This window comes from Salvelinus sp. IW2-2015, linkage group LG15 (genome assembly GCF_002910315.2).
Source record: "Salvelinus sp. IW2-2015 linkage group LG15, ASM291031v2, whole genome shotgun sequence".
NCBI lineage: Eukaryota > Metazoa > Chordata > Actinopteri > Salmoniformes > Salmonidae > Salvelinus > Salvelinus sp. IW2-2015.
Window position 1 is genome coordinate 4,734,210 of NC_036855.1, and position 21,251 is coordinate 4,755,460.

General features: G+C 42.5%; 1 protein-coding gene across 2 annotated transcripts in view; it reads left to right on the forward strand.

Annotated features, from left to right (window-relative positions):
- LOC111974227 (MAP kinase-activated protein kinase 5) overlaps positions 1-17,367 on the forward strand; it is a 39,517-nt gene extending 22,150 nt beyond the window's left edge. Inside the window, exons 12-15 of one of the 2 annotated variants that reach the window (XM_024001882.2) lie at positions 13,839-13,954; positions 14,071-14,175; positions 14,515-14,579; positions 17,023-17,367. In XM_024001882.2, the coding sequence (XP_023857650.1) occupies positions 13,839-13,954; positions 14,071-14,175; positions 14,515-14,579; positions 17,023-17,067 (331 nt within the window). In that variant the 3' untranslated portion in view covers positions 17,068-17,367. The remainder of the gene's footprint in view (positions 1-13,838; positions 13,955-14,070; positions 14,176-14,514; positions 14,580-17,022) is intronic. The other variant, XM_024001883.2, reaches the window with a different exon arrangement.
- Positions 17,368-21,251: the final 3,884 nt, after the last annotated feature.

Genomic DNA, 21,251 nt, shown 5'->3' on the forward strand with positions numbered 1-21,251 from the left:
CTGGATCTCCCTGTGTGAGTGGTGTCTGGATTCTCCTGTGTGGTGGTGTCTGGATTAGAGGTCGACCGGTTAATGATTTTGATACGATTATTGGAGGACAAAAAAGGCCGATGCCGATTTTTAAAATAAAAATATTTAATATATCATCATACACAACACCATGTTGTAATAATGACAATTGCAACAATACTGAATGACACTTTTATTTAACTTCAATAATAATATATAAATACACACCGCCACAGCTCTGAGTGACAATGTACTGAAGAGTCTGCTTAGGAGACAATAATACTCTTCACTGTTTGAATAAAAATAGAGTTTAAGTTACTCTGTGATGATATGTTGAAACTAACTTTATTATATGCAGGAAATCCTATTTTAATAATGGGCATAGGTAAGAATTGACAACCAAAGTGCGAGTCATAATTCCATGACACTTAGGCAAAGTCTGAAAAGCGGTTCCTTCATTTTATTCCATAAGGATATTTTTTAGATTCACTTAAAATAAGGTCTGTGTTTCGTGTAGGCTTACATCACCGTGACAATTTTATAATGTGTAGATATCCATAGAGACAAGTAACTCTGAATCAATATTGGCTAATATAGCGAAGATAAAAAAATAAAATAAAAATTGTAGAGTGGGACTTATGAAAATATGTGACACGTTACCTTATCGTTGGAGTATTTACACGGGTATCAGAACGTCGAGGCGGTTTAAGCCTGCACGAACCACATGACTTATTTTGAAGTAGATCAAGACATTCTCTGTGGGAAGACATGAACGGTAAAATAACGAAGGACCCCCTTTCAAATTCAAGCGCTCGTTATTACAGGATTATAACGCGTCGACTATTTCTCTCTACAGGTATACCTTTGACTAATCATGGAAACTATCACCTCGAAAACAAACCGTTTATTCCGTTCCGTATTTTATCTAACGGGTGGCGTCCATGAGTCTAAATATTCCTGTTACATTGCAACAACTTCAATGTTGTCAATAATTACGTAAAGTTCTGGCAAATAGTTTCGCAAGAGCCCAAACTGTTGCTATACCCTGACTCTGCGTGCAATGAACGCAAGAGAAATGACCACAATTTCACCTGGTTAATTTGCCTGCTAACCTGGATTCTTTTAGCTAAATATGCAGGTTTAAAGATATATCTTGTGTATTGATTTTAAGAAAGGCATTGATGTTTATGGTTAGTACATCTTGGACAGTCATTGATTGTTTGTTTTTATAAGATAAGTTTAATGCTAGCTAGCAACTTACCTTAGCTTACTGCATTCGCTAACAGGCAGGCTCATCGTGTGGAGTGCAATGTAATCAATGCAAGATTGGATCCCCGAGCTGACAAGGTTAAAATCTGTCGTTCTGCCTCGTTCCTAGACCGTCATTGAAATAAGAATGTGTTCTTAACGACTTGCCTTAGTTAAATAAAGATTAATATAAGGTGGTAAAAAAAATCGGCAAATCGGCGCCCAAAATACCGATTTCCGATTGTTATAACTTGAAAATCGGCCCCGATTTAATCGGTCGAACCTCTAGTCTGGATCTCCTGACTGTGTGGTGTCTGGTATCTGGATCTCCTGACTGTGTGGTGTGCTACAGCAGCAAGCCGAGTGATGGCTTTCTTCATCCATGACCCGAGAACGGCGGCGAGGACTCCAAGTGGCCCTGGGAGAAATACGAGACGTCATCGCTCAGTGTATCCTCCCACAGGCTGGTCAGTCCACACACAAACATACACACACTCCCATGCAACCAACAGATGTACAACTTCTGGCATAGCATGCATGCACACAGTGACGCATGGTGAAACTGTGTTTGCTTGTGTGGTGGCAGGGGGTGAATTGAGGATGAGAAGCTGATGAAGGTGATGCATGAGGCTTGGGCGTTTCACCGGGACTGCAACCTGCTGCGAGACGGGCTGCAGGGCTCAGCTTGGCGGTGAGCATACATAGATCGCATTTCAATGCAGAGCAATGGCAGCTAGCACATCACAACACTCATTTCTCTGTGGGGGGGGGGATCCCAAATGATGGGAAATTCTAATTCATCAGTTAGTAACCTTTGCTGTGCTCAATGTTGGTTAAAATCGCTGTCTCCGGGATGATGTCATTGGAAACATACATTTAATTTTTATTTATCTTTTTTACTAAACATAAATCCTCAATTTTCACATGTTGGGTGGTGTGGAGGATGAAATTGATGATGAAAAAGGGTGGAATTTACATTTTTTGTATCTGGGTTTTGGTCAACATTTCTAATTTATTTGGTCTTCATTGTAGGACGGGGCCTTTACTTGCGACAAGTGGATCGCTTGAAGTTTGCTGAAATAGTGAAGCAGGCCATAGAGGTATAGTACACATTTGCAAGACTGTCAGTAGCAAAGTGCTGTCTTACCTTTTTTCCGTAGCGTTTATTCAGAACAGTTTTTAGCCAATGACTGTAGAGGCATTTTTTATGTGACTTTGAACATGCTAAACCAATAGCATTTTTTTTCATGTACTCACTTGCAAGACTATTGTACAGCTGTAGGATATCAAAGGAGGACTTGTTTGTACTATACTGTTTTTTATGAACAACTGCAATAACATACAATCCTTATATATTTTAGTTTTTGCAAAAAAGAAATACTTCGTTGTTTTCTGTACCACGTGGGAGGGAATTTTTCCAACGCTGCTGACCAGGTGTCCACAGTGATTGTGTTTTAAATCTACTTGTTTTTATTTAATTTGATTCGGTATTTCTTTACCTTTTTAACAATGCTAAAAAATAGTATTTATTTCACAAAGAAATTTTTATTTTTGACCATGAAGCCAAACGTTTAAGTCTGTCAGTTGAAACAATAGAGGCTCTAAAGCAGACCGGGAACTAGTCTAAGCTCCGTTTCTCCACCCACTGGGTGGGTGGTTTGTGTTCACGGGAGGGTAGGGAGTGGCGCCCGGTGACAGTGTGAGGGTCACTGGGGGTTACTAGGCTCTGCTCTCGAATGACAGAGAAAATATCAAAACGAGCTATTCAATCTACTGGTATCAGCCGTGCAATAGTCATTTAGGGCATGTGGCTAATTTGTACATATGTTGTATTTTACATCTTCCTATGCATACCTTTACCATGTTATATTTATGTTATGTAAAGTGATCATTCATGGCTAAGTGGACCCTGCCCTGTTCTCTTCCTTTGGTAAAGAGTCCAGAGCATAGTCACAACTAACAAGACGTGATCAAAAGAGGCAATGCAGGTTTCTCTAATATAGTACTGTGACTATTCTGTTAGTTGTCATTTATATATGTTTCCTATTTAAACATTCTCAAATGTCTCCAATTTGAACTTCCCATGGTAAAGTCTTCTGCCCTTTGCTTGCACATGAGGCGAATATACGTTTATTTCCTAATTGTTTCGATTTTTTCTTCTAAATCGATAACCTGAATGCACCGACTCCCTGTTTTGTGCCAAGATAGCATGTGCTCTCTCACATTCAAGTGTATTGGGCCAGGGTTGTGCAATGTAATGCATATTTTCCCATTGTGAGACTGTTGCCTACATTTTTATTTGGTCAAAACAATGACTGCAAGCCTTTCGTGTATGTCCTTTTGTTTGTTGGAGGCTATCATGAATCAATGCTGAAGTATGTCCTCACAAACATCTGCAAACATATGTGTCATGGCAGGCTATATGTTGCCATGAACAGTTAACAGCCATGCACATTCATGTTCAGATGTTTGGAGGACAACTTCAGCATTGATTCATGATAGGCTCCAAAACAAACAAAAGGACATACACAGAGGCTTGGCAGTCATTGTTTTGACTAAATAAATTGTAGGTGCAACAGTCCACACTGGGAAAATATGCATTTACATTGACACAACCCTTGCCCAATACACTTGAATGTGAGAGAGGCACATGCTATCTTGGACAACAGGGAGTCGGTGCATTCAGGTATCGATTTAGAAGAAAAAATCGAAACAATTAGGAAATAAACGTTATTCGCCTCATGTGCAAGCAAGGCAAAGACTTTATCCATGGGAAGGTTCAAATGTAGACATTTGAGAATGTTTAAATAGGAAAACATATAAAATACAACTAACAAATAGTCAAGTACTATATTAGAGAACCTGCATTGCCTCTTTTGATCAGTCTTGTTTAGTGTACTATGCTCTGGACTCTTTACCAAAGGAAGAAACAGGGAAGGGTCCACGTTAGCCATGATGATACTTTACATACATATATAACATGTAAATGTATGCATATGGAATGTAATACAAACATATGTACAAATTATGCACATGCCTAAATGCTATTGCTGTATATCCAGTGATTGAATAGCTCGTTTTGTATTTTCTCTGTCATTCGAGAGCAGAGCAGTAATCCCACCCCCGTTGACTCCTCACACTGTACCGGGGGCCACTCCCACTCCTGGAACACAAACCACCCACCCAGTGGGTGGAGAAACGGAGCTTAGACCTAGTTCCTCGGTCTGACTTTAGAGCCTCTATTGTTCAACTGACAGACTTAAACGTTTGGCTCTTCATGGTCAAATTAAAAATTTCTTTGTTAAATAAATACTTATTTTTTAGCATTGTTAAAAAGGTTAAAGAATAGAATCAAATTAAAATAAAAACAAGTGAGATTAACACATCACTGTGGAACATCCTGGTCAGAGCTTGGAAAATTCCCTCCCAGTGGGTACAGAAAACAACGAAGTATTATCTTTTTTGCAAAAACTAAATATAAGGATTGTATGTTATTTGCAGTTGTTCATAAAAACAGTATAGTACAAACAAGTCCTCTTTTGAATATCTACAGCTGTCATAGTCCTTGCAAGTGAGTACATGAAAAAAAAATGCTATTGGTTTTAGCATGTCAATTCACATAAATTGCCTCTACCAGTCATTGGCTAAAACTGTTCTAATAAACGCTACAAAAAGGTAAGACAGCACTTGCTACTGACAGTCTTGCAAATGTGTCTTTACCTCTATGGCCTGCTTACTATTTCAGCCAACTTCAAGCGATCCACTTTGTCAGTAAGGCCCGTCTACAATGAAGACCAAATAATTAAAATGTTGACCAAAACCAGATACAAACATGTAAATTCCACCCTTTTTTCATCATCAAATTCATCCTCCAACACCACCCAACAGTTGGAAAATTGAGGATTTATGTTTTGTAGTAAAAAAGATAAATAAAAATTAAATGTATGTTTTCAATGACATCATCCGGACAGCGATTTTAACAACATTGAGCGCAAAGGTTACTAACTGATGAATTAGAATTTCCATTCATTTGGGGATCCCCCCGCACCGAAATGAGTGTTTGTTGTATGTGTAGCTGCCATTGCTCTGCATTGAATGCAGTATGTTATGCTCACGTCACGCTGAGGACCTGCAGCCGTCTCGCAGCAGTTGCAGTCCGGTTGAAACGCCAAGCCTCATGCATCACCTCATTCAGCTTCTCATCCTCATTCTCCCTGCCACACCACCAGCAAACACAGTTTCACCATGCTCACTGTGTGCATGCATGTATGCAGAAGTTGTACATCTGTTGGTTGATGGGAAGTGTGTGTATGTTTTGTGTTGGACTGACCAGCTGTGGGAGATACACTGAAGCGATGACGTCTCGTAGTTTCTCCAGGGCCACGTTGGAAGTCTCGCCGCCGTTCTCTGGGTCATGGATGAAGAAGCCATCACTCGGTTGCTGCTGTAGCACACACACAGTCAGGAGTCCAGATACCAGACACCACACAGTCAGAGATCCAGACTAGAGGTCGACCGATTAATCGGGGCCGATTTCAAGTTATAACAATCGGAAATCGGTATTTTTGGGCGCGATTTGCGATTTTTTTTACACCTTTATTTTCTTTATTTAACTAGGCAAGTCAGTTAAGAACACAATTCTTATTTTCAATGACGGCCTAGGAACGAGGCAGAACGACAGATTTTTAACCTTGTTCAGCTCGGGGATCCAATCTTGCATTGATTACATTGCACTCCACGGAGCCTGCCTGTTAGCGAATGCGTAGCTAAGGTAAGTTGCTAGCTAGATTAAACTTATCTTATAAAAACAATCAATCAATGACTGTCCAATGTGTACTGTAACATAAACATCTAATGCCTTCTTAAATCAATACACAAGTATTATTTTTAAACCTGCATATTTAGCTAAAAGAATCCAGGTTAGCAGGCAATATTAACCAGGTGAAATTGTGTCATTTCTCTTGCGTTCATTGCACGCAGAGTCAGGGTATATGCACAGTTTGGGCTCTTTGCGAACTAATTTGCCAGAACTTTACGTAATTATGACACAATTGAAGGTTGTGCAATGTAACAGGAATATTTAGACTCATGGACGCCACCGCGTTAGATAAAAACGGAACGGAATAAACGTTTTGTTTCGAGGTGATAGTTTTCCAGATTAGTCCAAGGTATATGGTTAGAGAGAAATAGTCGACGCGTTATAATTCCTGTAATAACTTGGCGGCTGAATTTGAAAGGGGTTTCCTTTCGTTATTTTACCGTTTCAGTGTCTTCCACAAGAAAGATTTCTTGATCTTATTTCAAAAATAAGGTTGTGTTTGCGTGCAGGCTTTACCGCGCATCGACGTTTGATACCGTGTAAATCTCACTAGGATAGGTAACGTTTGGTCAACATATTTTCATAAGTCACTCTACAATTTTTATTTTATTTATCTTCGCTTATATTTTAGCCATATATTGATCAGAAGTTCCTTGTCCTATGGATATCTACCAGTTTATAAAAATTGTCACGGTGATGTAAGCCTACACGAAACACAGACCTATTTTAGTGAATCTAAAAATATCCTATGGAATAAATGAAGGAACCGCTTTTCAGCTTTGGCTAGTGTCATGGGAATTATGACTCGCACTTTGGTTGTCAATTCTTACCTATGCCCCTTTTAAAATAGGATTTCCTGCATATAGAAATTAAAGTAGTTTTTCAACCATTCATCACAGGTATTAAACTCTATTTTTATTCAAACAGTTGAGAGTATTTGTCTCCTAAGCCAGACCTCTTCAGTATCATTGGTCACTTCAGAGCTGTGTGCGTGTGTATTTATATATTAATTAAGTTAAAAAAAGTGTTCATTCAGTATTGTTGCAATTGTCATTATTACAAATGTGTGTGTGGTATGATATATATAATTTATTTTGTATTTTATAAAATCGGTGCATCGTCCTTTTTGTCCCCAATAATCGGCGTATCAAAACTCATGAATCGTGCGACCTCCTAACCAACACCACCACATCAGGCGATCCAGAACCCACCAACACAGCAGAATCCAGACACACCACACCAGGAGAAGAATTACCAGACAACCAGCAGATGCAGAGACTCCACACCACGCAGGAATCCAGACACCACCACAACAGGAGATCCAGCACCACACAGGAGATCCAACACACACACAGAATCATGACAACCAAACAAGATCCAGATACAAACAGAATCATCCGACTTTGGTTAGCAGTGCTGTTCTCAGCTAGAAAGTACCTCCCGTATAAGAGCTAAAGTAAGCGTACAGTCCAGAACTGTGTAAAGCATCCCTAACAACTACTAAATTAGAGAGACAGGCAGTTAAAAACAAGAGCAGAACCCTAGGAGCTTGCCTTTCCTTCAGGATGGGGTTTTATTACGGCGTGGCAGAAGGCCTTGAGGTTTTTTGACGTTAAGGTCTGTATCCTATTGTTAGCAGCTGTTCAGACATGGGCCTGTGGATCCCAGCTACCACCGCTGGCAGAGGGCGGGACGGAGGATCGACGAAAAGAGGAAGGGTCACATGGCTAAATTTTTGCACCTGACATTGCTATTAAAGAGCTAGGATTTTGGCATTGATTCGCTACTACGTTCCCCAGAGTCAGATGACCTTGTGGAACCAATTTTTTATGTCTGGTCCGTTAATGACAAAGTCCAGAGGTAGTTTCAACGAGTCAATGCTAATTAGTTGTTAGCGGCAATGATAAGTTTATGGTTCTGCTAGCGCTAGTGCAGATTGGCGCAAGTTTTATGCAACTTTCTTCAAACACGCAGAGACAAATAGGATCTCACGGTTCTTGACTTTGAGGACAGTAGATAAAGGGCCTCTTGCTAAAATCCTAAGATGCCCTTTAAGGCAGCAAAGGCTTTTGTGTGCAGAGTCTGTAGTAAGTATTATGGTCTATCTAAAGCGTTGAGACCTAACGGGCCCGAAAGGTTACATAAAAGCTAATCGCATCCCTGTCGATCCTCAGGCCCACTTGTCCATCATCATCTGAGCGGAAGGAAGCACGTTGTCCGAGCTCTGTGCAGTTCAGCCAGGGGTGTTCCAACCCTCGAATGTCAGCCTCTCCTCAGGTTCACCTTCAGCAGCGCCTACAGAGGGAGGAAGTAACATATGAAAACAGATTCTTTAAACCTCCTCAAGAATTACAACACTGAGTAAGGCACCGGTTTTTGGCGTCCACATTGTCAGGCAAAACCATCCCTCGTGACCCATGTCCATCTTGTTAGCACACAACAGTAAAGCCTGCTGGTGGGGACATACTTGCGAACAATGTCCTTGGCCATCTCAGAGATCTGGCTCCACTCGTCTCGGGGAAAGTTTTTTTTTTTTCGGAAAAGCCCGCTGGCGCGTCATGATCTTCTTGCGCATGTCCTTTGGGACTGGTGGGGCTATTGGTGCTTTGGAGTAGAAGGGAGGGTAAGCCACACCGCATCAATAGAATGATCACCCAATGGACCACAGGTCACAGCTCTGCCCGCACAGCAGGGGAGTGAATGGGATGGAGGGAGAGGAGAAAGGAGAAGAGTTAGTGTGACAAACCCTATAAACAAACACTGTATTGTCTTAGGTGGAAATATGCTGCATTGGTGGAATAATGTCTCATTGTGGCTGAGGTAGTTGCCTCACCTTGTTAATAGGGCAGTGCATTCAGACAGTATTCAACCCCGCTCCCTTAATTTCCACAGTTAAGTGACAGCCTAATTCTAATAATGTATTCAATTTCTTGTTTTTCCCTCAATCCACACACACAACCCCATAATGACAAAGCAAAAAAGGTTTTTAGCAATCTTCGCAAATGTAATAAAAAAAGGGGACTATCTTATTTACATAAGTATTCCGAGCCTCTGTATGGACTCGAAATTGAGCTCAGGTGCATCCTGTTTACACTTGATCATCCTTGCGATGTTTCTTACAATTTGGAGTTCCACCTGTGGTAATTAATTGATTTGAATGGCACCACTGTCTATATAAGGTCCCACAGTTGACAGTGCATGTCAGAGCAAAAACCAGCCTGAGGTTGGAAGGAATTGTCGTAGAGTCCGAGACAGGATGTGTCGATGCATGATTGGGGAAGGGTATTCAAAAAATGTTTGCAGCAATGATAAGGTCCCCAAGAACACAGTGGACTCCATTATTCCTAACTTGGAAGTTTGGAACCACCAAGACCTCCTTCCTAGACGCTGGCACCAAGGCCAAACCTAGCAATCGAGGGAGAAGGCCTTGGTCAGGGAGGTGGCCAAGAACGCGATGGTCCACCGAGTTCCTCTGCGGAGATGGGAGAACTCCAGACGGTACCATCTCTTGCAGCACTCACAATCCAGGCTTGTGGGTAGAGGTGGGCCAGACGGAAGCCCTTCCTCCGTAAAAAGCAGCTAAGCACCTTGGAGTTATCCAAAAGACCGAAGGCCCCTCTCACTCCAGACCATGATTAAAAAGATTCTCAGGTCTGATGACAAGATTTAACTGCTTTGGCCTGAATGCCAACGTAACAATCTGGAGAAACTGAATCGATCCCTACGGTGAGCATGGTGGCACCATCGCCTACGGTTGCGCTGGTGGCACATCCCTAGGTGAAAGCAAACTAGGCTGGTTAAGGTTTTTAGCTACTACGCTACAAAGCATTACATGGGCTTGCTCCTACTCTTCTCTCCATTTTGGTCCTGCGTACAGACCAACTACGGTCCAAAGACACAGGCTTCTTTCCATAGATTTCTAAGCAAACCAGCTGGAGCAGGGCTTCTTCCTATAGAGCTAAATCAATTTTATGGAATGGTCTGCCTATCCAGGTTGAGAGACGCAACTCGGTCTTGACTTTAAGTCTTTATTGAAGACTCTCTTTCAGTAGGTCCTATGATTGAGTGTAGTCTGGTCCCAGGGGTGTGAGGTGAACGGAAAGGCACTTGGAGCATAACGCAGCCTTGCCGTCTCTGCTGGCGGTTTCCCTCTGACTCTAACCCTCCTTACAGGAGCTGAGTCACTGGGTCTTCATCCAACCTAAGGTGGGGTGCGTCAATTGAGTGGGTTGAGTCACTGACGTGATCCTTCCTGTCGGGTTGGCGCCCCCTGGGTTCGTGCGTTTGGGGACGATCTTGTGGGCTATACTCGGGCCTCGTCTCAGGATGGTAAGTTTGGTGGTTGAAGATTATCTGTTTAGTGGTGTGGGGGCTGGTGCTTTTGGCAAAGTGGGTGGGGTTATTCTGCCTGGTTGGCCCTGTCCGGGGTCTGTCGGACGATGACAAGATGTCTCCTGCCCCTCCTGTCTTCAGCCTCCAGCTATTTATGCTGCAAATAGTTTGTGTCAGGGGGCTAGGGTCAGTTGGTTAATTGGGCGTCTTTCTTGCCTGTCTTATCCGGTGTCCTATGTGAATTTTAGTATGCCCCTATAATTCTTTCTCTCTCTCTGAGGACCTGAGACCTAGGACCATCCTCAAGACTACATGGCCTGAATGATATTTGCTGTCCCCAGTCCACCGTGTCGTCCTGCTTGCTTCCAGTTTCCATGTTTCTGCCTGCGGCTATGGAACCTTGACGCTGTTTACCGGACGTGCTACTTGTCCAGACCTCGCTGTTTGCAACTTGCTTCTGTCACCACACCTGCCTTTCTAACTCTGAATGACGCTATGAAAAGCCAACTGACATTTACTACTGAGGTGCTGAACTGTTGCACACTCTACAAACCCTGTGACTATTATTATTATTATTTTGACCCTGCCCTAGTCATCTATGACCATCTTGGCCATCGCTCTGTTTGATCCCAACCGGCACAGCCAGAAGAGAGGGAACTGCCACCCCTCAGTTTGGTTTCTTCTAGATTCCTGCCTTTCAGGCTGGGTTTTTCCCTAGCCACGTGCTACTACATCTGCATTGCGTACTGTTTTTGGGTTTTAGGCTGGTTTTCTGTATAGCTTTTGTGACATCGGCTGATGAAAAAGGGCTTTATAAAATACATTTGATTGATTGTTTTCAGCGGCAGGGACTGGGAGACTAGTCCAGGATTGAGGATAAGATGAATGGAGTGGAAGTACATGAGAGATGCCATGTTCTTCGCAACAGAACAACGACCCGAAGCACACAGCCACAGACAATGCGGAGTGGCTTCGGACAAATCTCTTGAATGTCCATGAGTGGCCCAGCCAGAGCTGGATGTGAACTGATCTAACATCTCTAACTGACCTGAAATAGCTGTGCAGCACCGGCTCGCCCCATCTCAACCTGAACAGAGCTTGAGAAGAATGGGCGGGGGGCACCTTGTTTATAAGTGGGGGGTGGGCTCACCTTGTTTATAGTGTAGGGGGGTGGGTGAGGTAGGTATTATTCAGACCTTTTCCTTCTGGTGTCGCCTTTTGAGCCTCAAGTACCTAGAGTGAGGCAGAAGACTATTGAACCATTTCAATCCAAATGTCTAAGGAATACTGCCCCAACTTGGTGTCAAAATCACCCTTACCTGGGTGCAACGTAGTAGGCGTGACTGTGGGGTCATCAAGTCCCTGGTCGAATTTTTGGCAATCCAAATCGGACAACTTCACCGGTGCTCCTTGAAGCAGAAAGGAATAACGAAGACCAGAAGGGCGAGCAATATGAGCATTCTCCTTAGGATTTGTGTTGTAAAGTTTAGCGATTCTCCCTCTTGCAACATGGCTTGTTTCCAAGCCTATTCCCTAGACACCTGTATAAAGAGCAGTGTGTGTGCGCACGCTTCACAGTCAGCCTCTATTTCCTCACAGGGAGTTATCCCTTGAGACAGGTCTCTGGTTTCAGGTCTCGGTGGGTGCAATCTTCAGTGAGTGACAGTGTTCCAGCGGGCTGGGGCCGATCTGACAGAGGGACAAGACAACACGAGAGAGAGGCTCAATACACCGGAAGTCATTGTAATTAATGTATGTGTACATTAGGACGCTGGGAGGAGGAGGCTGCAACGCAGAGGAAAAATGCTTGTTTGAATGCATAAATCTTCTACGTGTCACAAATGGCACTCTATTGCCTATGGGGTTGCACCTACAGGTCTGGTTGAAACAAGTTCACTATGTACCTGTATGGAATTTGGGACCGCTTGTGTTTTTCACGACAGCAGAAGGGTAACCTGTTTAGTGACTGGCTGGCCATCTTCTCTGTGAAGTGTTTGTGCTGACTGATCCTGTTGGAACAGCTCACCTCCCTCCATCATCTCCATGACGATCGTACCTTCAAGTTTCTCTGATACGGAGGGAAAGACAAAAAGAGATGTAGACAAGGAATGATGAGGGAAACACTTGTCATCACTCAAATCTGGGGTGAGCTTGAATTTGGTTGTTCCATTAGTTGTAGTATTTATTAGGTCCCATCCTGGGGCGCACACAGGAAACAAAGATAATAAAGAAAAATATATAACATCCACAATTTGTTTTCTGTAAAATATTACGTTGCCCATTTGTGTCAAACCCATTTCTTCGCAAAAGTTGGCTTAAAGTACCGGTCAACAGGCGGATTCGTTGGATGTTTGAACTATTTAGGGTGGCTTTATCTATTCTTGGCAACGGAATGAGTTATTGGCGTCACTCCAGGGCACACCGTTTCTAGGCTTAAATTGAAATTTGACATTTAACGTGTTATCAGATACTGAATACCAAGTTGAAAATTGTCAAATTAAAGGCCACTCCTTAATTTGAAACAACACAATGGTAGCCACTTTGGGTTTAAAAGGATGCCCCAAATTTATAAATGGCTCGAGCCTATTCATAGGACTAACACATCAAACTAAATCTTATAAGTTGATTTACTCATCAACAGAAAAACTAGGCTTAATATTTTGCGTCAAAATATGGTTGAACACTAATCAAGAGAATTAGTATCCTCAACAATGCTAAATAGTGCTTTCTTTATATGTCCACATTACTGACCTTTTAGCACTCAGTCTGGAATAGGCTTGTAGGGTGAGGCAGAGGACCTGTAGCCCATATTTCTTGCCACACTCATCTCTCAAGCCTAACAAGGAATAGAGACCACAGTGGAGGTGTCATAATCCAAACTAGCGTCAACAGGGAAATGGTTTCAATCATTCCCCCATAGGGGATTTTAGAAACCCTTAAAATAAGCCTGTGTTGTGTGTAGTGCTACCCTGGAGCTGACGTTTTTTGAAAACCGTGTAAAAATGTACTCAATTAGTCACTCCAATTTTACTCTGATTGAATATACTAGTTACCATCAAAGTAGACAACATGGAAACTACAAATCCCTGCAGCTCCTACCGTCATCTCTAGCTGACACCTTTGCTAAAGGTATTGTGTAAATTTAAACTTGCCGCAAGACCGTTCACAGAATTGTTCAATTTTAAATACATTTTGCCCAATTTATTTCATTACTACACTTACCTAAACATTAGAATAGTAACTCCTAGAGATTCTTTACCTTTGCATGCATTCGGCAGTCTCGTCCAGATAACATTTGTAGTTCTTTATGATCGGCCTCATCAGCATTCATTTTTGAAATCTAGAATGTTAATCGGTCGACCTCTAGTCTGGATCTCCTGACTGTGTGGTGTCTGGTATCTGGATCTCCTGACTGTGTGGTGTGCTACAGCAGCAAGCCGAGTGATGGCTTCTTCATCCATGACCCAGAGAACGGCGGCGAGGACTCCAACGTGGCCCTGGAGAAACTACGAGACGTCATCGCTCAGTGTATCCTCCCACAGGCTGGTCAGTCCACACACAAACATACACACACTTCCCATCAACCAACAGATGTACAACTTCTGGCATACATGCATGCACACAGTGAGCATGGTGAAACTGTGTTTGCTTGTGTGTGGCAGGGGAGAATGAGGATGAGAAGCTGAATGAGGTGATGCATGAGGCTTGGCGTTTCAACCGGGACTGCAAACTGCTGCGAGACGGGCTGCAGGGTCTCAGCTGGGACGGTGAGCATAACATACTGCATTCAATGCAGAGCAATGGCAGCTAGCACATACAACAACACTCATTTCTGTGGGGGGGGGATCCCCAAATGAATGGGAAATTCTAATTCATCAGTTAGTAACCTTTGCTTGCTCAATGTTGGTTAAAATCGCTGTCTCCGGATGATGTCATTGGAAACATACATTTAATTTTTATTTATCTTTTTTACTACAAAACATAAATCCTCMATTTTCACATGTTGGGTGGTGTTGGAGGATGAATTTGATGATGAAAAAGGGTGGAATTTACATTTTTTGTATCTGGTTTTGGTCAACATTTTAATTATTTGGTCTTCATTGTAGGACGGGCCTTTACTGACAAAGTGGATCGCTTGAAGTTGGCTGAAATAGTGAAGCAGGCCATAGAGGTAAAGACACATTTGCAAGACTGTCAGTAGCAAGTGCTGTCTTACCTTTTTGTAGCGTTTATTAGAACAGTTTTTAGCCAATGACTGTAGAGGCATTTTTATGTGAATTGACATGCTAAAACCAATAGCATTTTTTTTCATGTACTCACTTGCAAGACTATTGTACAGCTGTAGATATTCAAARGAGGACTTGTTTGTACTATACTGTTTTTTATGAACAACTGCAAATAACATACAATCCTTATATTTTAGTTTTTGCAAAAAAGAAATACTTCGTTGTTTTCTGTACCCACTGGGAGGGAATTTTTCCAAGCTGCTTGACCAGGATGTCCACAGTGATGTGTTTTAATCTCACTTGTTTTTATTTAATTTGATTCKTATTTCTTTACCTTTTTAACAATGCTAAAAAATAGTATTTATTTAACAAAGAMATTTTTATTTTTGACCATGAAGCCAAACGTTTAAGTCTGTCAGTTGAACAATAGAGGCTCTAAAGCAGACCGAGGAACTAGGTCTAAGCTCCGTTTCTCCACCCACTGGGTGGGTGGTTTGTGTTCCAGGGAGTGGGCCCCCGGTGACAGTGTGAGGGTCACTGGGGGGGTTACTGCTCTGCTCTCGAATGACAGAGAAAATAGCAAAACGAGCTATTCAATCTACTGGATATCAGCAACAGTGCAATAGTCATTTAGGGCATGTGCATAATTTGTACATATGTTGTATTTACATTCATATGCATACATTTACATGTTATATTTATGTATGTAAAGTATCATTCATGGCTAACGTGGACCCTCCCTGTTTCTTCCTTTGGTAAAGAGTCCAGAGCATAGTACACTAAACAAGACTGATCAAAAGAGGCAATGCAGGTTCTCTAATATAGTACTTGACTATTTGTTAGTTGTATTTATATATGTTTTCCTATTTAAACATTCTCAAATGTCTACATTTGAACCTTCCCATGGATAAAGTCTTTGCCTTGCTTGCACATGAGGCGAATAACGTTTATTTCCTAATTGTTTCGATTTTTCTTCTAAATCGATRACCTGAATGCACCGACTCCCTGTTTGTCCAAGATAGCATGTGCTCCTCTCACATTCAAGTGTATTGGGCAAGGGTTGGTGCAATGTAAATGCATATTTTCCCATTGTGAGACTGTTGCCCTACATTTTTATTTRGTCAAAACAATGACTGCAAGCCTTTCTGTGTATGTCCTTTTGTTTGTTTGGAGGCCTATCATGAATCAATGCTGAAGTTGTCCTCCAAACATCTGYAACATGAATGTGTCATGGCTGTTAACTGTTTCATGGCAACATATAGCCTCCTAACTCAGGATAACAATGCATTCATAATCACAACCACATTAGAAATAACACTTGCTCATCTTTGTGTGAAAATACCCAATGATACAAAGTGTCTTCACCGCACAAGATCAGGGCCCTTATTCATAAAGCGGCTGTTTCCTCTTCCCATATCATCTGAAAGGTTAAACTGATCCTGATCGGCCCGCCTACACTTTATGAATACAGGCCCTGATGTCTAGACTGATTTTATATTTTCTGCTGCGTGAGAGAAAGATGGAGAAAAGGTACAATTCTCCCCTCATTTGCGTTTTGTACAGTCAGTCATCTGGAGAGCATGCCTCGTCAGACAGACACTGTTGAAGTAGTTCCTAAGTCCATATCTGAAATAGATCCAGACAGCACCTATACATGTTGACCTAGCTATGTCTGCATCTCAAATTGCTCCCTATAGTACCCTACTTTTGGCCACTACAAAAACTTGCCTGTGCTATTTGTTACTATTCCTGCCTTCTCTGTTCCATATTTTCTCTGGTTGTCCCGTATGTACTAGCATACGTAAAAAATTTTTTTTAGCGTTAATTGCGAACAAGGTCCAACCCGAAACAACATGACTTCTGCTATTAACCCAACCCCTCTGAATTTGTGGGGGGGCTTCCACATTTGGCACCCGGGGAGCAGTTGTGTGTGTGGGGGGGGGAAACTACCTAGCTCAAGGGCAGAACAGATTTTTCACCTTGTCGACTCTGGGATTCGAACTAGCTACTTTTTGGTTACTAGSCCAACCTCTTTTAACCGCTAGGCTACCTGCTGACTCCATGGAAGATTTGTACCTCAATCGGTATTCTTCATTTCCTTTTGTCCTCTGTCCTCTTGGGAATGTCATGAACATGCTGACTATTTGTATTAAAGGAATTATTTGCAACAGTAAGAAGCGTGTGTTATTCAGGTCTGTGTTGCTATAATGCATATATGCGTTCATCATTTCAGAGCAGCGCGCAACACATCTGATTTTAATCACAACCTCTCAACAAACCACTTAAAATATTGTTAGTCCACATTTGTCACGCATCAAGGTTCATGTCTTTCTCTGCGATGGCTGTGTTTCTAACCATTTCTGATTATTCTGTTTGATTTCCACACAGCCTGCTGTGTTGGCGGTAGCGCTCTGCAGGAAACTATCCACATGACAAGTGTCTGTCATTAGCGCGGCGCTCTTCACGGAGATGAGGGGAGCGGCAGATCATTTCTCCCTCATCTACATTGATAATGACTCTGGAGTAGGTAGAATGCTAATACAGACAATTAGTCAATCCTTGGTGCATGCCCAACACTAATTACCAACGCTGCCATTTAATCGCCCTCCACTGCTCGTGTTCTTTCAACTCATTGTCGGCTAATATTACCATTCCTAATGGAGATGAATGGGCAAACATTGGGTTGTTTTGTAATGGACAATTTGCTGTGTAAATAATAAACTGTTGACAAGGGGCAATTATTATTTGTTCAACTACGTGCAGTGTATACCGCGTCTCACGTTTTCCATCAATCCTGCAGTGATTCTCTCAATGTAGGCACCCTCTATGTAATAACCACATAATGCCGTGAGCCTACTGATCTCTATCCGCATGGACAGCAGAATGATTAGACACACTTGAAATACTCCAGTCTTAAATGGATGTGGTTTATAGCCTCTTTTTAAGAAAAGCCACAAATGTTTCTAAGTTCTATTAAGGAGATTTTTGGCAGACTCACTAAACACACATGCTTTATTTTGTAAATTATGTCAGTGTTGGCGTGTGCCCCTGGCTATCTCTAAAGAAAATGGTGCTGTCTGGTTTGCTTAAGGAATTTGAAATTATTTTTACTTTTGACACTTAAGTATATTTTAGCAATTACATTTAATACTTAAGTATTTTACTGCGTGACTTGAGTCATTTACTCAAGATTGACAATTGTGTACTTCCCCCCCCCCCCCACCACACCACACCACCAATGGTGCAGATGAAATGGAGAGAAAAAGTTGGTGAAGCAGCAGCTGTGCTGGAATGCGAACAATATAGGTGTCAGTTCTGATGGTATGGAACTGGAGAATGAGGGCCAGGACCGGAATGGTCGTAGTGGAAAGACACAAGAAGAGATCATGATACAGAAAGCAGTGGAGTGTCTAGTAAAGAAAGCAAAAGAGGCCATTAGTAGGAACAGTGTTGTTGGAGTGGAAAGTGGTAATGGTGTTTGAGACCACAAGACCCCGTTTACACCTATCCAACTAGCTAATGCTGTCAAATTAGCTGGGTTCATTGGAAATGGCAGATTGTTAATATTTGTGGAAGCCAGGCACAGCAAGAGGAATTCTGAAAATGGAAAAGCTTAAGGGACGATTATAAAGCCATGTTCCTGGTGATTATGCTAGATTGAGGGGAGTCATCACTGTGGTCCCAATACTCTATGTCCATAGACGGGTGCAAATTTCACTGGGTCGGGGGAAGGGTGTGCTTTAGGACCATGAGGACGCTTCTGAGTAGTCGGGTATGTTCCCCCCCCCACTTCTAAAACTGAAGTTGCACCCCTGTCCATTGATATTAAAGGAGAGGAGAGTGAGTGAGGCAAAAGTGATTCAGTAGGAAAGAGGGTCAAAGAAGGGAAGCCTATCAGTGAGGCTGGAGGGTTTTGAGAAGGTTTTGCTTGGAAAGTGGAGAGGACTCCTTAGGGGTTGGGGCAGAAGAGTGGTGCGAGGGAGGGAGATGTCGGGTCGAGGGTGCGCCATGTGAGGGTGTGGGTTTGAGAGATGGCCGGAAGGGAAGGTGGTCTGTGGCGCACGATGTTCCTTTCTTTATATGAAAAGCTAATGATTAGTGGGAGGGCACATCGATTACGAGTAGAAATGGTGGGCGCAGATGTGAAGGTTGTTCAGTCAATGGGAGCGAACGTAATTCTGCAACTTTGTGGCTGCAGGGGCAGGATGGAGGTGGGGAGGAGGATGTGGAGGTCAGTGGCTGTGGGTCTCGCTGGTCGGGGAGGCAAGCGGACCTAAAATTGGTGCTGGTAGCTCTTCGCTGCTTTGTTCTGGCATGGTTGAGGCCTGTTCAGAAGTCTTGCGCTCATGATTGTGCGGTGTCAAAGCTTTTATTGGTAAGGTTATCAATACGACATGGGTTGTGGAAAGCAGAATGCCTGGTTGAAGGTAATTGTGGAGACTGCAAAATAGATATTGGGTGTAACCGATGTTAATGGTTGTTGACATTTTATTCAGGATTGAGACAAAGATGAATGGAGCAGAGATCCTTGATGAAAACCTACTCCAGAGCGCTCAGAACCTCAGACTGGGGCGAAGGTTAACCTTCCAACAGGACAACAACCCTAAGCACACAGCCAAGACAACGCAGGAGGGGCTTTGGGAGAAGTCTCAATGTCCATGAGTGGCCTAGCCAGAGCCCGGACTTGAACCCGATCTAACATCTCTGGAGAGACCTGAAAATGGCTGTGCAGCAATTCTCCCCATCCAACCTGACAGAGTTTGAGGATCTGCAGAGAAGAATGGGAGAAACTCCCCAAATCCAGGTGTGCCAAGCTTGTAGCGTCATACCCAAGACTCGATGCTGTCATCGCTACCAAAGATGCTTCAATAAAGTACTAATTTGATTTAAATTAGCCAACATTTCTAAACCTGTTTTTGCGTGTAGATTGAGATTAAGAAATAATAATAATTTACAATAAGGCTGTAACGTAACGTGGAAAATGTCAACTCATCTGTCATTAATTTAGCTGTTTTTGCAGAGGAGAATCGTAGTCGAGCAGTTTTACATCTAAGATGTTTGGTACAGTTTCTCAATGAAAAATGTGCATGGAAAAAAAAATAGTCTCTTTTTGAATGAGAAGGCTTTATTGAAGAATCTCTACTCTAGACCAATTACCAATGAAGAGGCATAGACTTCAAGTAATACAAAATCTAAAAGAGAAGGGGGGGTCAAAATGATTGGCACCCCTGTTTTCAATACTTTAGCGCCCTCCCCCTGTGAGGATGATAACACTGCCTTTTTCTAAAAATGTTTTATGATATTAGAGGAATCTTAGACAATTTCTCCATACAGAATTTTCCCAGATCCTTGATATCCTCTTATGGACTGCCCTCTTCAACTGAAATCACAGGTTTTCAATGGGGTTCAAGTCCGGAAACTGATTTTGTAGTCAATTAACATTTTGTGTTGGCTGTTGCTAGGATGCCCTCCCTTTGCCACAGTGTGTTGGCTGTTGCTAGGATGCCCTCCCTTTGCATAGTTTGGCTGTTGATAGGATGCCCCTCCCTTTGCCCACAGTGGAGTTGGCTGTTGATAGGCTGCTCTCCCTTTGCACAACAATGAGGCCTGATGTTAGGAGGATCTCTTCCCTCTGCGCAGTGATGTTGGCTGTTGATAGGGTCCCCTCCCTTTGCACATGTCGTGGTAATTCTAACCAAAAGGAAGAGAGACTGTAGATTCTTCAAACATCAACTTTATTATAAGATTTGCAAATCTGGAGCAGTTAACCATCACTCAATGGTGCAGAGTTAAGGACCCAAYGAACAGAAGTACAACCTTATCTACTGCACAGTTAGCAGATGTGTGGAAACAAAAGGTGGGTACATAGTGCAATCAAACGATAAATCGCAAGTTTCGTAACTATCTGCTGACACCGGGTATAGTCTGAATGTTTTAGATCATGACCCTGCTTATCATGCTATTCTCTGTTTTCCTCAGTAGGTTTCCATTGGGATCCTGTAGATACTGAGTAACAGGATGTRTCACATTCTGTGGCTTCACCCAGTCTTATGACTAGAACAGACAAGGGCGGTCTGTGTCAGTCGAGTTCTCTAAGGTTAATACAGAATAGACAGAGCGTAGTTTGTAATTTTCCACCACACACACACCAATGAGGCCTGATGTTAGGGGGATCTCCCTCTGCACAGTAATGTTGAGAAGATCCCCACATTCTGCGCAGCGATGATGCCTGCTAGAATATCTGGCACTCCGCATCTGTTTTGGWAAAAAGCTGAGGGATAGGCCTGGAGAAATGTAACCACTCAAATKTATAGCCGGAGCTATGGGTGCAGGGACTGACCATCCATATCAAAATTACACTTAATGTTTTGATGCTTTGCMGTATTTGTTTACAAACAATGGTGTAAAACAAGATTATATTTTGGGCTCTGATGGGGGTATGACCAATGGTGTATATAAACACTTCATTGCTGATGCTATGCATTGGCCATTGAGAGGCTTTGAAGCCACTAGTTGGCCATATTGGCACTCCCCAGTGGGAGCAGTCTTCTGCAGGAATGAATGGAAATCTACAGTATTTCAATTAAATGTTTCAAGGACAAAATTACATGTTTAAG